The sequence below is a fragment of the Erpetoichthys calabaricus genome, chromosome 2, assembly GCF_900747795.2.
Source record: "Erpetoichthys calabaricus chromosome 2, fErpCal1.3, whole genome shotgun sequence".
Taxonomy (NCBI): Eukaryota; Metazoa; Chordata; class Cladistia; order Polypteriformes; family Polypteridae; genus Erpetoichthys; species Erpetoichthys calabaricus.
In genome coordinates, this window is record NC_041395.2 from 176,096,605 (window position 1) to 176,114,105 (window position 17,501).

The following is a 17,501-nucleotide window of genomic DNA, read 5'->3' on the forward strand; positions in this document are numbered from 1 at the left end:
GCTAATTTTCGGGGGGAAAAAATGTGCGTGTGGTACACGGGTAAATACGGTAATTGGAATCTTATGTCCTGGTACTAGAATGTTCTACAGCTTGATAGTGCTTCTTGTATTTTGATAGAATATAAAATCTAAGAATTCAGAGATTTTTCACTTCTGCCACCAGTATGTTTTAATGAGTTCCATTAGCCTAATTTAAACAAGCCAGAAATTCCTCAAAGAAAATACTTCATATTGAAGGTGAGTGCAAAATAACCAATGAATGTAGTCTATAGCTACTGTCAAGCTCAAGACAATAGTAGTACATGTATGATTTTGTTCCCAGCTCTTAGTTATGCAGTTCTACAGAATGGTAATTTATTTTGGCGGAAAAATGTAAGTATCAATTGTGGACCAATACATAGACTGATTTTGCCAGAATAGGTGTACTGAATTCCCAAACACTTATCCCACCCACCCACCCCACAAAGAGAATGGTTACTTGGTTAACTTTTGCTTAAAAGTGTAGGTTTAGTTTTATTTCTGCATAATGTTTGGATTTTCTTGTAGGTTTAGAATTACCTAAATGTGAATTAAGCCGTAATCTCAAAATGAAAATATAATAAATGGGTGTTTCCTTTGTCAACACAATAATTTTCTCAACAGTTGCCACAAGTGTAGCTATGGAATTATTTACTAATTAGCTGTGTGTGGGGTGGGGTTTTTATTATAAAAATAGGCAAAATTCCAAAGGTGCTGCGGGTATGCTGGGAATTGCACTTTTTTGAACAGAGGCATGTGGAACTTTGCCTCCTCTTGTAGCTTGTAAACTGAGATTTTTTGTTTCCCCACCCCACCCCCTTGACAAAACAGGTAACCAGAAATGGCTGTGGCCAGAAGTTTTCTTGACTCCTGGCACGGCAGCAGTTTTGTAACTTGCTGAATATCTGTAATGGAAGCGGTCAATATGAAAAAGGAGGCCTTTCATGCAATGTTAGTGGTTGTCCAGAAATAGGGTACTGTTGCTCCAAAAAATCGATTTTGCTTGGGCCAGTACCAAAGCTACTCTGTTGGTGCCATTTTGGGGCTATTCAGATGGATATGGGTAAGCAGGGAGTTACCAGGGTTTTTTTTGGCAATGGTGTTGATATTGTCAAGACTCGTTTATCTCCCGGCTAGCCTAGGAGGATCTAGGAATTCTGCTAGTGTAATTTTGGTGGGGAGGGGAGTCAAATTGCCGAGTGTACCAGCTTGCTGGGATAGACAATGATCATTGAGAGGTTATGGGAGTTCATTTGAGTCTTTAAATTGATCACGTGTACTTAATGTTTTAAGTGTGCTGTGAGCTTTGCACACAAGCAAGCAACTCTGCTTCTTAATTTTAGTTTTGCATTGTGCTTCTTTAGACTGTTTTCCCTATTTCAAAAACTGAAGCTCATTTTAATTTGAGTTTTTTTTTATATATATATATATATATATATATAAGTTTGTACTTTTTATTTTCTCCCAGCAAACAAAGAGCTTCTCAGTTGAGTTGCGAGCCAAGCCAGAATACCATAAATTCTTGATTGGAAAGGGTGGTGGAAACATCCGCAAGGTTAGAGACAGCACTGGAGCCAGGATCATCTTTCCTACAGCGGATGACAAAGATCAGGAACTGATTACAGTTGTAGGGACTGAGGAGGCTGTCAAAGAAGCGCAGAAAGAGCTGGAGACCCTAATTAAAAATCTGGTAAGATTAACATTTTAGAATGAACTTAAACACAAGCTCCTTTTGCAGTGCTTAAAGTTTACATAATGATTTGTCTAGCCAAAGTTTTGGTATAAATCGCAAAAGGTTCTTAACACATGTTGTTTGAGTTGTACATTGGGTGTTTATGATTCAAAATTGCCAGGAAGCAAAGGATACATGCAAGTCAAGCTTATGCTGGGGAGTATGTCTCGTTAAAAATGTACTGCTTCAAAACCTTCCACTAGACCATATTTTCAGTTTAATGTGTAGTTTTTTTGTTTTTTTTTCTCTCTCCTCCTTTTAATACCTTTCCCCTCTTCACTCAATTAGGAAAATGTGGTTGAGGACACAATGGCTGTAGACCAGAAACACCACCGGTATTTTGTAGCTCGGCGTGGACAAGTCCTTCGTGAAATTGCAGAAGAATATGGTGGTGTCATGGTCAGCTTTCCTCGAACTGGTAGCCAGAGTGATAAGGTCACATTAAAGGGTGCAAAGGACTGTGTTGAGGCAGCCAAAAAACGCATGCTGGAGATCATTGAGGATTTGGTGAGTAATGCTGAGGATGTATTGTGTGGGTGGACTTTTGTCTCCCAGCTCCCAGTAAAATGCAGATTGTGTCCATGTGGTTCAGGTTAACACTTTTTTACAATTTTTTTTTTTTTTTTTTTGTGGATTGATGATTGAAATTATAGATGAAAAGGCTGCTTGGTGTATATGTAAATATCCTTTTTATTTCCAGGATGCCCAAGTCACAATAGAATGTGTGATTCCTCAGAAGTTTCATCGTTCAATCATGGGTCCTAAAGGCTCTCGCATTCAGCAGATAACCAGAGATCATAATGTGCAGATTAAATTTCCAGACCGGGAAGACCAAGGTGGGCAAAACATGCAGGATAAAATATGAAGATGTAAGATGGTGGTTGGGGGTTAAAAAACCTTTAGCAGTCTTTCAGTTACCTTTACTAAAAGTACTGTAGTCTACACTTCAAGCCACTAGGTGCGAACAAAGTAATTTTTATTTAATCTACATAGTTATAATGAACAGCTTTGGCAATGATACAAACTTTAAAATGTGATATGATCTATCACATTTAGAATACAACTAGAGTAATTCTTGCAGGATGTGTGTTTTCAATGTCTTTCACATTCACTATATACAGTGCATTTGGAAAGTATTCACGGTGCATCACTTTCCACATTTTTTATGTTACAGCCTTATTCCAAAATGGATTAAATTCATTTTTTTCCTCAGAATTCTACACACAACACCCCATAATGACAATGTGAAAAAAGTTTACTTGAGGTTTTTGCAAATAAAAAACTGAGAAATCACATGTACACAAGTATTCACAGCCTTTGCTCAATACTTTGTTGATGCACCTTTGGCAGCAATTACAGCCTCAAGTCTTTTTGAATATGATGCCACAAACTTGGCACACCTATCCTTGGCCAGTTTCGCCCATTCCTCTTTGCAGCACCTCAAGCTCCATCAGGTTGGATGGGAAGCGTCGGTGCACAGCCATTTTAAGATCTCTCCAGAGATGTTCAATCGGATTCAAGTCTGGGCTCTGGCTGGGCCACTCAAGGACATTCACAGAGTTGTCCTGAAGCCATTCCTTTTGATATCTTGGCTGTGTGCTTAGGGTTGTTGTCCTGCTGAAAGATGAACCGTCGCCCCAGTCTGAGGTCAAGAGCGCTCTGGAGCAGGTTTTCATCCAGGATGCGTCTGTACATTGCTGCAGTCATCTTTCCCTTTATCCTGACTAGTCTCCCAGTTCCTGCTGCTGAAAAACATCCCCACAGCATGATGCTGCCATCACCATGCTTCACTGTAGGGATGGTATTGGCCTGGTGATGAGCGTGCCTGGTTTCTCCAAACATGATGCCTGGCGTTCACACCAAAGAGTTCAATCTTTGTCTCATCAGACCAGAAAATTTTCTTTCTCATGGTCTGAGAGTCCTTCAGGTACCTTTTGGCAAACTCCAGGCAGGCTGCCGTGTGCCTTTTACTAAGGAGTGGCTTCCGTTTGGTCACTCTACCATACAGGCCTGATTGGTGGATTGCTGCAGAGATGGTTGTCCTTCTGGAAGGTTCTCCTCTCTCCACAGAGGACCTCTGGAGCTCTGACAGAGTGACCATCGGGTTCTTGGTCACCTCCCTGACTAAGGCCCTTCTCCCCCGATCGCTCAGTTTAGATGGCCGGCCAGCTCTAGGAAGAGTCCTGGTGGTTTCGAACTACTTCCACTTACGGATGATGGAGGCCACTGTGCTCATTGGGACCTTCAAAGCAGCAGAAAATTTTCTGTAACCTTCCCCAGATATGTGCCTCGAGACAATCCTGTCTCGGAGGTCTACAGACAATTCCTTTGACTTCATGCTTGGTTTGTGCTCTGACATGAACTGTCAACTGTGGGACCTTATATAGACAGGTGTGTGCCTTTCCAAATCAGGTCCAATCAACTGAATTTACCACAGATGGACTCCAACTAAGCTGCAGAAACATCTCAAGGATGATCAGGGAAAACAGGATGCACCTGAGCTCAATTTTGAGCTTCATGGCAAAGGCTGTGAATACTTATGTACATGTGCTTTCTCAATTTTTTTATTTTTAATAAATTTGCAAATATCTCAAGTTAACTTTTTCCACATTGTCATTATGGGGTGTTGTGTGTAGAATTCTGAGGGGGGGAAAAATGAATGTAATCCATTTTGGAATAAGGCTGTAACATAAAATGTGGAAAAAGTGGCGCGCTGTGAATACTTTCTGGATGCACTGTAATTTAAAATAGGAGAAAAATGTTACACTATTGGTCATTCTGCTATAGCATGCAGTTACAAAAATGCTTATTTAAATGTTTGTATATCAGCAGCTGCTACTTCTCCTGTAGAGTCTACTCCCCAAGAAAATGGGGAAGCTACTGATGAGGTGAAGGAGACGGTGGACCCAGCTGCTCCCAAAAAATGTGATATCATTATCCTTTCTGGACGCAAAGAAAGGTGCGAGGCTGCTGTGGAATCACTTAAGGTAGGTTTTTCTGATATGACTTCAGTTTTAGCATTTACACCTTTTTATAATGCCCAAATATATTACAGCCGCAAATATTTATGGTGTGAATTGGCATTTTGGTAATCTTATTTCTGTAAAGAGAATTTTGTATATTGAATAAGTTTTACAAAATCACTTTGGACTTTTTTGCATCTGTATATACAAAAGTATTTGGCTAAAAACCTAGATCTCGCACAGTTCTGAAAATAGCTACACTTGTCTTTAGGCTTAAGTTTGGTGGTATTTATCAAAAGGTTAAGACACCAATATGGGGGGATGGGTCTAAAAGCGCTATATAAATGCAAAGAATTATTACTGTTGGCAGTTTATTTTAAACATTTGTTTAGGACTGTTTAAATGGCTTTAACTGTTTACTACAGGCTCTAGTTCCAGTTACCATTGAGGTTGATGTACCCTTTGACCTTCATCGTTACATCATTGGCCAAAAAGGAAGTGGAATTCGTAAGATGATGGACGAATATGAGGTACTGTACCTTACTAAAATATGGCAAAATGTATAACTAGTCAGAAATAAAGTGGAGTCCCCTAGGAATTCTGGATTGTAGATGTCATTAAGTAAATAGGTTTCAATCTGGGCTCCATTATAAGAGTGCATAAGTAGCAAAACTAGTGTTTTTGACATTTCTTTTTGCTTGTAGGCCTTAGTATTTGGTGTGAACTGTACTATCCAATTTTACTGGCTATAGCTTGGTTACAATATGTTATAATCTTTTTTTTTTTTTTTCTTTTTTTTTTTTGAGGTGTGTTGCCTCGTTTCTCTCTGTTCTTGACACTGAAGGTTTTCACACCTGATAGGAATTGCTGATAGGAACTTTCTATTGACGACAAATTAATGGCTTTTTTTTTATTTATTTTTTTAAACAGGTAAACATTCAAGTACCTGCTCCAGAGCTTCAGTCTAATATAATTTCAATCACTGGGCTGGCATGCAATCTAGACCGGGCAAAAGCTGGACTGTTGGATAGAGTCAGAGAATTGCAGGCTGAACAGGAGGATCGGGTAAGACTATTGCTTTTAAGGACTGCCTACAGAAACATTTGTGTAATGATAAAGGGAAATCTCTTCATCCCCTCCATTTAACACACAAGGGTAGTTTTAAAGTGAAAAGCTTACTGTGGAGCATATTTTCTACATCTGACTTTTGAAACTTGCCTAATCCTGTATTGTCCATCGGTGGCGCCGAGGCTGTGGAATGCCCTCCCTGATTACCTGAGAGCCCCACAGTCGACTGAGGCCTTTAAGCGAAACCTAAAAACTCATCTTTTTAGAAAGTCATTTTGTTAAAGTATTTTATAGACTCTTCTGTGTTTTTTTTTTTTTTTTTTTTTTTTTTTTTTATTTTATTTTCTATTTTTACTCTGTAGCACTTTGGGATTGCTAAAATATAAAGTGCAATATAAATAAAATTTATTATTATTATTATTACTATTACAGATTTGGCTTATGTTGGAGTTTTTGCTGAATGGGTTGCACATAACTTCATATCTTCCAATTATGCAGACTTGAATGTTTCACCAATATACTTTGCCCATAGCCCAGCAATTCTCTCCCAAAACCCCCCCAACCACAAGAAGTAATACAAATTAAAATTGTCATCCATTTCCAGCCTCATACCTACGGCAATGGCTAAAGTGCTCTGTATTCACGTTTTGAAGTACAATATTGCAACAGTTTTAAATCTAGCATGTTTACATGGTATACAAAATTGTATTTTATAGCAAAAAGTCATTCCAGACTTGCTGTAGGTTGAAGTGAGGACTTTAATATGCTTTTCTACAATGTACTTTGTATTTGTGTGTAGGCTGATTTTATCTGCTTTTTTTTTTTTTTTTTTTTTTTTTTTTTTTTTTTTTTAAATAAATTTGAGAAACCCTGAAGAAAGTTTGAAGAAATCGGTCATAAATTATAAGTTCCAGCTTTTTGTTTTACATCTGGTAATCTTTTTTTAACACGTTGGTCATGTGCCCACTTCGGCAAGTGAGGTCCAGTGTGGAATTTTCCACTTTCTGGAAAAGTTTCGTATTTTGGATTAGGGATGCTCAACCAGTATTAACAGCCAAATTCTTTCTTGCACGTTCAACCAAAAGTGCAACTCCTACCACACTGAAATTCAAATGTATTAAAAGGCTAAACATCGTGTAAAACTGTCTGTTTTCTGTTAATTACAATGATCTATATAATCCCACTACCTGAAACCTTGTTGGTTCTCATGTTGACAAAATATGCCCCTATCCATCTTGCATTTTACATTATAATAAATCACTACTTGGTAATTACTGCACAAATACACTTACATCTGTCTCCTGGATGTTTCAATCACTGTTTCTAGCCTACTCTATGCCGTGTACAGAATTCTAAAATTGTACATTTGTCTTGCTTCATTCCTTCAGGCTCTGAGAAGTTTCAAGTTAACTATTTCTGTGGATCCAAAGTATCACCCCAAAATTATTGGCCGAAAAGGAGCAGTCATCACCCAGATCAGAACAGAGCATGATGTTAACATTCAATTTCCAGACAAGAATGATGAAAATCAGGTATTACTGATCATTGACTTCATCTTCAGTTGGGTGTTGGTCTGATGGATGCAAGTGCTTTTAACAATGTTATCATTTTGCTAATTTAACTGTCCACCTGCAGTGTTCACTGTGGCAACAGGCTTTTTCAGGGTTGTTGAACACAACTCTCCTCCAAACACTGCAATAATTTTTGAGATTGTCACTTATAAAATGGCATTGTTAAACCTTTTTGATAGTCTAACGCGAATGTGATAACTAAAACAATCTACAGTGGGGCAAAAAAGTATTTAGTCGGCCACCAATTGTGTAAGTTCTCCCACTTAAAAAGATGAGAGGCCTGTAATTTTCATCATAGGTATACCTCAACTATGTGAGACAAAATGAGAAAAATCCAGAAAATCACATTTTGATTTTAAAGAATTTATTTGCAAATTATGGTGGAAAATAAGTACAGTAATCCCTCCTCGATCGCAGGGGTTGCGTTCCAGAATCCCCCGCGAAAGGTGAAAATCCGCTAAGTAGAAACCATATGTTTATATGGTTATTTTTATGTTGTCACGCTTGGGTCACAGATTTGCACAGAAACACAGGAGGTTGTAGAGAGACAGGAACTTTATTCAAACACTGCAAACAAACATGTGAAGGTAATCTTTCAGTGTTTTTTGAGGAGCGGCCGTATCCTCTAGGGGTGCGAACAGCCCCCGTGCTCACAATATATTTGAGGAGTTTTATTTAATACATAATACACGCTGTGGTTGGGTAGCTTCTCAGCCATCTGCCAATGGCGTCCCTTGTATGAAATCAACTGGGCAAACGAACTGAGGAAGCATGTACCAGAAATTAAGACCCATTGTCCGCAGAAATCCGCGATATTTAAATATGCTTACATATAAAATCCGCGATAGAGTGAAGCTGCGAAAGTCGAAGCGCGATATAGCGAGGGATTACTTTGGTCACCTACAAACAAGATTTCTGGCTCTCAGACTTGTAACTTCTTCTGTAAGAGGCTCCTCTGTCCTCCACACGTTACCTGTATTAATGGCACCTGTTTGAACTCGTTATCAATATAAAGGACACCTGTCCACAACCTCAGTCACACTCCAAACTCCACTATGGCCAAGACCAAAGAGCTGTCAAAGGACACCAGAAACAAAATTGTAGACCTGCACCAGGCTGGGAAGACTGAATCTGCAATAGGTAAGCAGTTTGGTGTGAAGAAATCAACTGTGGGAGCAATTATTAGAAAATGGAAGACATACAAGACCACTGATAATCTCCCTTAATCTGGGCTTCCATGCAAGGTCTCACCCCGTGGGGTCAAAATGATCACAAGAACGGTGAGCAAAAATCCCAGAACCACACGAAGGGACCTTGTTTGACCTGCGGAGAGCTGGGACCAAAGTAACAAAGGCTACCATCAGTAACACACTACGCCGCCAGGGACTCAAATCCTGCAGTGCCAGACGTGTCCCCCTGCTTAAGCCAGTACATGTTGCAGGCCCGTCTGAAGTTTGCTAGAGAGCATTTGGATGATCCAGAAGAGGATTGGGAGAATGTCATATGGTCAGATGAAAGCAAAGTAGAACTTTTTGGTAAAAACTCTCCTCGTCGTGTTTGGAGGAGAGAATGCGGAGTTGCATCCAAAGAACACCATACCTACTATAAAGCATGGGGGTGGAAACCTCATGCTTTGGGGCTGTTTTTCTGCAAAGGGACCAGAACGACTGATCAGTGTAAAGGAAAGAATGAATGGGGCCATATATCGTCGGAAGGAGATTTTCACTCAATCTATCACCAAGGGCATTGAAGATGAAATGTGGCTGGGTCTTTCAGTATCACAATGATCCCAAACACATCGCCCGGGTAACGAAGGAGTGGCTTCGTAAGACTCATTTCAAGGTCCTGGAGTGGCCTAGCCAGTCTCCAGATCTCAACCCCACAGGAAATCTTTGGAGGGAGTTGAAAGTCCGAGTTGCCCAGCGACCGCCCCAAAACATCACTGCTCTAGAGGACATCTGCATGGAGGAATGGGCCAAAATACCAGCACCAGTGTGTGAAAACCTTGTGAAGACTTACAGAAAACGTTTGACCTCTGTCATTGCCAACAAAGGGTATATAACAAAGTATTGAGAAACTTTTGTTATTGACCGAATAGTTTTTTTTTCCACCATAATTTGCAAATAAATTCTTCAAAAATCAGACAATGATTTTTCTGGATTTTTTTTTTCTCTTTTTGTCTCATAGTTGAGGTATACCTATGATGAAAATTTCAGGCCTCATTTTTTTAAGTGGGAGAACTTGCACAATTGGTGGCTGACTAAATACTTTTTTGGCCCCACTGTATAATGTTGGCTCAACAAAGTTGCCTGTGAATGAGTGATATCTTTTTTTTAAAACGAAAATGGCATGGAGAAGATTTGGTGTGAGCTTTCTGTGGTTTTATATATCAATGCATTTGTGCCAGGTATGTATTAGACTGATACCTGCCTAAACATTTACACTTTGAAAGTGTAAATTAGGTATACTGAATTTGCCGGAGGCATCTTTCATGAAAGACATGCTGCCCGAATGTATAATCTCACACATGATTTGGCCTGTACTAGTCTGACCAGGCAACTATTTCAACAGTGGTGACTTAATCACCTCCTCCATCATTCTTTGCACTGGCTTTCATTTATACAATTTTGAAAAGTTTTGGGCATTTTAGATTCTTAGGCTCTATGCTTTATAATACTGTCCTTGCATACTTTATTGGGCGCATTTTTTTTTTTTTTTTTTAAAACCCAACGCCAATAACCAGGACTAATGCCTATTGATAAAATGTGGTGGTTTTATTAAAATACACAGGCCCCATTGTCCTGGAATTTAAATTTTTATATTGTATTACACTGTATTCAGTCAGTTGTTCTTTAAAACGAAGCAGTCTGTGGAATTCTAGCAACTGCTAGTAATCTGGACCATTGGAAATAAAAGAAACCAACAGCCATTTAATGTTCTTAACCTCATTCCCTTTTAGAGACCTATTCTGTCTGGGCATATAATATGGCCAGAAAAGATTTTACATGTATGCTTGGGCATAAGGCAGTAATCATTCTAATAAAACTTTATTATTGGTGTATCCTGCAGACTTTTGTGGTGTGGTTCTGCTTGACACGGGAGGTGATTGGGGTGGTTTTTTATGAGCTGCTGAGTAGTGCTAATACATCTTTACATAGTGAGAATTTGTAAGGAGTCTTGAGAAATCCATCTTGTACTCTTCATGTACTGCTTTAGACTAGCTACTGCCTTGCTTTTAATGAAAGTGGAGGATTGAAGATTTTGAAATTATCCAGAGATTCCAGAGTGGGTTTTTAGCACCCAGAACAAGTGTATGTATAGGAATATGAAAAACCAAGTTAGTGTTGTCATTACACCTCAACTGGAGTAACCAGGTATTTTGTATCTGGATATTCATATGTTGGGCCTATTGGGAGTTCTATACTTGTATCACCTTGTAAGCTTGTAGTGCATAAATTAGAAGAATTTAAAAAATGTACTAATTTGTATGTTGTGCAGGATCAGATTACCATTACCGGATATGAAAAAAATGCAGAGGCAGCCCGGGACTCCATAATGCGCATTGTTGGAGAACTGGAGGAGATGATTTCTGAAGATATCACTTTGGACCACCGTGTTCATGCACGTATCATTGGAGGGCGTGGCAAAGGTATCCGTAAAATCATGGATGAATTTAAGGTGAGAGAAAAAAATCATGGAGAAATGCTTTTAAATAGTAAACAGTAGTGCAGTATTCTAGATGTTAAACTCCTCATAAGGTTCAGGCCATCTTAAAACTAAAACTGCTCAAAAAATGAAAGGAACACTTTGAAAATGCATCAGATCTCAATGGGGGTGGGGGGGGGGGGGGGGGGGTATAAATCCTCAAAAGATGTCTGTGGCCTCCACCAGTTAAACCATTCCTGTTATGAAGGGTCTCATTGTTGCCCCTCTAGTGCACCTGTTAACTTCATTAACACCACAGCAGCTTAAACCGATTTAACAACCTCCTCTGCTAATTAACTGACCAACAACAACAACATTTATTTATATAGCACATTTTCATACAAATGTAGCTAAAAGTGCTTTACATGATAGACAGTAAGAATTAATAAGACAATTAACATAGAATAAGAGTAAGGTCCAATGACCAAGGGGGACAGAAAAACACAAACAAACAAAAAAAAAAAAAAACTCCAGATGGGAGAGAAAAAAAAAAAACTGCAGGGGTTCTACACCATGAGTCTGCCCAGCCCCCTCTGGGCATTCTACCTAACATAAATGAACAGTCCTCTTTGTATTTAGGGTTCCCACTGGAAGGACTTGATGATGGTCATGCAGACTTCTGGCTTTTAATCCATCAATGTAGGAACATCTTGATGCTTTGATTAGGTGGTGGTGACACAGGTTGCCTCCACAAAAAACCGGGAAAAGAAACAAAAGAGTAGGGGTTAGTACAGATTTGAGCCACCATGAATAGCTATAATGAATTAAATATACAGAGTATCAAGATTAAATTAAAGTGAAGTTATGAGAAAGCCATGTTAAAGTAATGCGTTTTCAGCACTTTTTTTTTTTTTTTTAAAAAAAGTGGTCCACTGTATTAGCAGATCAATAGCCCAGAAGTTTCATTGGGTTGATGCTATACTCTGACTAAAGTGTTTAATTTTTATAGCAGCATATATTCAAATCATGCTTGGTCTGTAAAGCATCTTGTCTTTGTGTGTATTTATATATAGGGTAGTGGGATTTGCCAAGTTTCTCTCCAAAACCTGCATGGTCAAACTTTTTTAACCATATACACCTTTTTGTGTGTTCAGGTGGATCTGAAGTTTCCACAGAGTGGTGCACCAGACCCTAACCTTGTTACGGTCACTGGGCTTCCAGAAAATGTAGATGAAGCAATTGACCATCTGCTCAATCTGGAAGAAGAATATGTAAGTATGAAGGAAGCATGTTTGAGTGTCTTTATGAGGGTAGTCTAAATGTAGGTGCCAAGTACTTATTTTGTCATGATTTATATTGTACTGCATAATTTTACTCAAATGAAAAGCTTGTCAACTTAAAAATAAATAAATAAATAAATAAATCTGTAACAGCTTTAGTGTCTTAGAAAATTCAGCAGGTGCAAAGAAGTCCGTGGACCATATTACTAAAGTTGAAATGACAGTGTTCAAGGGAAATTTTTGCATCTAAAAATGTGTATGTATAGTATATCCATCCATCCATCCATTTTCCAACCTGCTGAATCCAAACACAGGGTCACGGGGGTCTGCTGGAGCCAATCCCAGCCAACACAGGGCACAAGGCAGGAACCAATCCCAGGGAGGGTGCCAACCCACCGCAGATGTATAGTATATGTACTGTATATTTTATACATAAATTTAGGTGTGAATGTCTTCAATGTAAAGCACTAGACATTGCCTTAAAGTACTCAATCTTTAAGATTGGTTATGGAGTAAAACTAGTTTTGGCTCTGTTTTAAAAATTCTGAAACTGTTCCCCCCCTGACAATGTAACACACAAATTAATGAAAACAAGGAAACATTTAACACTAGAATTTTACAATTTTTTCGTTGTCCCGATCTCCTGACATACACTGAGAAGCTGGCAGCACCTCATCACTGTGCTGATAGTACACTTTTGTTTTGCAAATGTGTAGATTAGCAGAATGCAGCTTGCTACACTCCTCATCCTTAAGTTAGATGAAGACATCACCCTGCTGAAGTCTGTGTTGAAGCATTTATCTGGCGATGTGTGTAAGGAATTTTTTATAGGTAATATCGTAATTTTGTCATTCTATTTTTACACAGATCATTGTAGACATCACATGAAATGTATACATTTCGGAGAAAATGCAAGGCAAATGCTGGACATGGCTAAAACAATGTTTCACATGTCATAGTAATAACTGCATAACTTTGACGTAGCATGTCTGAAGCCAAAATATCCAAGAAACACTTTTCACAAAAGGGGTAATGAAGCTAGTATGTTTTTATTAAAGAATAAAACTGAAGGAAAAAAAATTGCTCAATTGACATGTTGCTGAAGCCTAACTTGGTCAGTGTAAAATGTTCGCATACGTATGTGTTTACACGTTTCATTTTCAATTAGTTGTCAGAGGTAGTGCTTCTCTGTGCTGATGGTGCAGTGGATGACTGTTTAGCAATAGCAAGGTAATAAGTTCAAATCCTGCATCTTCTACGTATTTAGTACTTTGAGCATTGAGCTGCTATTATCATATAACATACATTTTGATGTGAATAACATCCTGTGTAAATTTATGGTACTTTTAAAAGAATTTTGTTTGTACACATTTATATCAACATGTCATATGAACACTTTTTTTTTAATTCAAGAATCCAAGAATAAAACTGAATTTAAAAAGTCATGCTGATACAAATGTTTGCAGTGTCTATGGAGGATGTTGCTTTTCCTCGTACAGTGTCTGTCTGCTCAACAAGACGCCAAGATGAAATATTCAAGCTGCATTTTGTCTGCTCTTCTCTTCAGTGCCAACTTTTACAAGTACCGTAAATTTACACCAGCTGTTAGACTATACAGTTCTTATTATACTGTAGTAATAGCAGCTCACTACTCAAAATAGTAAATGCAAGGAGGACCCGGAATCAAACCCGCAACCTCCTGATTATGAAGCAGCAGTCTTTGCCTCTGCACTAGCCAGTTGGACGTGTGTACTTTGTATCGATTTGATAGTTGGGCTTCAGTTTTTACACATTGCCAGTAATATTAAAAAAATAATGAAGAAAAAGAAATTATTCATTTTACATAAGTGTAGCTTGTTATACCTTTTTGTGAAAGTGTTTGATATTTGGACTTCAGTCTTCACACATTATACACTTCACATCAACATTTTGTAAATTACTGTAACATGAAAAATTGTGTTCAACATTTCTAGCCTTATTTCCTGTTGCCCTACATTTACACAGATCGTTGTAGATACAGAATACACATGAAATGTATGTAATCCAAATAACTACTTACCCTATACAATTCCAGACACCTTTAGTCCCAGATATAGACTTCAGCTCTGAGAATTTTGGCATCTGACTTCAGGTGCAAGGGAATTTGAAGTGGCCCGGCATTGTGAAAATTTTCGTAGGATTCAGGGATTCTAGTGTTAAACACAAATGGAGTCTCCATGGTGTAATTGTTGTTGTTGCAAAACAGCACTGCAAAAGTCTTTTGGGCTAAACTATGCAAAGCTGTTACATGTTCAGAAGTGATTTTGGGACCATTCCATGCAAATTTGCTTCCAGGTTGTTTTTCTGCACTTGAACACTGCAGTCTTCCATGTAATGCCACAGATTCTCAGTCAGCTTGAGATGCAGGCTTTAACTGAGCTATTGAAAGACATTTTACTTGTTTTTGAGCCCTCCCGTGGCTTCCCCCCCAAAGTGTTTGGAATAATTATTCTGCTGAAAGGTCAACTTTGCCCAAGCTTTAGTGTAGTTGGTTTTTTCGGCCTGAAAGGGGTTGTCTTGACTTTATACTATCCCAGGATGTTAACTTAAGATTAGTGTTTGTGGGGTCTGAATACTCCATTCCAGTTACTACCTCAATGCTGTACACACTTATAAATGTATGGAGTGGACTTTTAATATTCCAGAACCATCAACCTCGAATGGAAAAACTGGTTAATGGTTGATCCATCCCTTTTCTAAACTTGCTTATCTAGAACAAGGTTCTGATGAAAAGGTGGGCACAAGGCTGGGACAATCCCTGGCATTGCCAATCTAACAGCATGTTTTTGGACTTTGGAAGGAAACTGTAGCTCCTGGAGGAAACCCATGCAGACATGATGTGAACATGCAAATGTATGTTAGTCATAGTGATTGTTACAGATAAGACCTTGGCAAACACTACTCATGTAAAGGTGAAGTTTCTCCTTTCAACAACATTTATGCCAAGTTTTAAGTAGACCATGCCTCTTGAGTACAATATAATGTGCAGTGCTAGGTTCAAATTAACAAGTTCTTTTTAACCTTATTGTACTTGTTAGTTCTTTAAATCACCTTTATCCTCATGATCTTTACTGCAGTAAAACTGTAGAGTAACAATCCATTTTGTTCAGTGTAATAGTGTAGCATTAGTCTGGTCTGGCATTTCTGTATCCTTTAAACTACCTGAATGTAACCATTCTAAAATTGAGAGAACCTGCTAATTCAAGGCATAATGGAGAAACTAATCCCAGAAAACTTCCCGCTAATTTACAGGGCATGAATTAGAATTCTCAATCATGGAAATCTCACACAGTGCCTCTGTTGTAAAACTAAACTCTTGATGTGGGCAGTGGCCTTATGGTACTGGGACTCTTACCTTAAACTGACTGCTATCTTCAGTTAAGAGTTTCTACAGATTTTAGCAGAGATTTGGTTTTACTTCATCTGAACTGATCAGATTTCCTTGTTAAGTGTAACATACAGAAATTGACATTGTCCTATTCTGTTCACTTTTGAAGTTTATACTCTGGCTTATACTTTTGAAACTTAACATACAAAATCCTTTTATGAATTTTTTTCCATATCCCATCCCATTGTGCCTAGGACCTGCCGATTTATGAATAAAGTGCAATTTTCAGAATTTTGTTGCACCATAAAACTGATTTCTCCTGTCTTAGAACATTCTTGTCTGTTAAAACGAGAGGGGTTCTGAAGGGGACAAATGCTGGATTAACTCATGAGCTTCAGTTGCAAAATGAGCCTATCAGTTATTGTGGCTACCCTTAAGCCGAATTATTCACATTGGCAGAATTTCTTACAAACTAATCTTTTTATCCTCCAGATGGCAGATGTTGTGGAATCTGAGTCAATGCAGACATACATGAAGCCAAAGACTGGTTCCTCTGAGGAGTTTAAGGGTTCTTCAAAAGGTTTTGTTGTTAGAGATGCACCCTGGACATCCAGTGATAAGGTGAGTGTCCAGACTTCTTTGTGTTCAGTGGTCCTTTTGATTTTTTTTTTTTCTTTATCTTGAACATTGCTTCTTTCACAGAAGCAATGTGTTCTATTTCTGAGCAGTTTTGTAAAAAATTTTTTTTTTTTTTTTTTTTTTTTTTTTAGGCTCCAGATATGAGCAGTTCCGAGGATTTCCCTAGTTTTGGAACCCCTGTTGCTCAGAAGAATTCTGCTTGGGGCCCAAAGCGCTTTTAAGCCTGAGCCATTTTTCTTTTGGTTCGCTGACCTCTTTAGATACTGGCCAAATTCAAAATTCAGTCCTTAACAGCCTCCCTAAATGGTGTCCATAAATTCCTTCATTTGCAGATTTCTCTGCTTCCCGTTTCTCCCACTGACCCATCCATGTTAATCACCTTTTCAAATGTCAAGGTTGTGTTTTTCTATTTCTCCCTGAACCCCACATTTTTTTAGCCTAATGAACATTCAGATTCTTGCCACTTTGAACAGATCTGTTTTAGTGGCATAGTGCCTTGTTTTGGGATTACTTTAATGCAGAAGTCAGTTTTTTAAGCAGATATTTCTGGGTGCTGGTTGTCTGCTTTTTTTTTTTTTTTTAAAAATAACCTCTGCAGTAAGGAATAAAGATTACTGCTCTGCTACCCCCAACTGACTTTCAGTGTTGCACATACCTTTGATTGTAGCAACAACACTAAGGACTATTTGGCTCTGCCAAGCGCAGAGAATTTAAACTCTTAAGATGTGCCACTTGTCCCCTTTCCTACAGTATGTTTAGAGGGTTGTACAATTTGCGCTTTGAATAGCAGGGAGCAGACCAATAATGTAACAGGAAATGTGCAACTTGATTACCTTAAACCAAATGATTACATATATTAAAAAAAAAAAAATCTTGGGAGGGTGCAAATTCTCATTGAAATTTTTGATTTTTTTCCAAAATTATCTTGGTCAGTATCACGTCTTCCAGATGCTGTGATGTCCCAATACTCGCGGCAGCAACCATCTTTGGCCTTAAAGTTTGTTAAAGAGATTATGGAACAGGAAATGGAAAAGTGTGATCTTGGGTAACACTGGAATTTTAATTGTCCAACCAAAAAAAAAACAATAAAAAAAGCAAAAGTGTCTTGTCTGGTGTTTGTTTTTTTTTGTTTTTTTTGGCTTTGAAATTTAATCAAAGAATGGTGCATTTCAAACCAACCACTTGTCTGTCAGCTGGGAAATTAACTACGCAGGGGTG

At 38.4% G+C, this 17,501-nt stretch overlaps 1 protein-coding gene across 2 annotated transcripts in view; it reads left to right on the forward strand.

Moving 5' to 3' along the window:
* The window catches only part of hdlbpa (high density lipoprotein binding protein a), a 64,752-nt gene extending 47,621 nt beyond the window's left edge, over window positions 1-17,131 (forward strand). Inside the window, exons 18-28 of one of the 2 annotated variants that reach the window (XM_028794819.2) lie at window positions 1,487-1,708; window positions 2,039-2,257; window positions 2,451-2,586; window positions 4,580-4,737; window positions 5,139-5,243; window positions 5,644-5,778; window positions 7,170-7,313; window positions 10,851-11,030; window positions 12,152-12,268; window positions 16,137-16,265; window positions 16,415-17,131. In XM_028794819.2, the coding sequence (XP_028650652.1) occupies window positions 1,487-1,708; window positions 2,039-2,257; window positions 2,451-2,586; window positions 4,580-4,737; window positions 5,139-5,243; window positions 5,644-5,778; window positions 7,170-7,313; window positions 10,851-11,030; window positions 12,152-12,268; window positions 16,137-16,265; window positions 16,415-16,504 (1,635 nt within the window). In that variant the 3' untranslated portion in view covers window positions 16,505-17,131. The remainder of the gene's footprint in view (window positions 1-1,486; window positions 1,709-2,038; window positions 2,258-2,450; window positions 2,587-4,579; window positions 4,738-5,138; window positions 5,244-5,643; window positions 5,779-7,169; window positions 7,314-10,850; window positions 11,031-12,151; window positions 12,269-16,136; window positions 16,266-16,414) is intronic. The other variant, XM_028794820.2, reaches the window with a different exon arrangement.
* The last annotated feature ends 370 nt before the right edge of the window (window positions 17,132-17,501 follow it).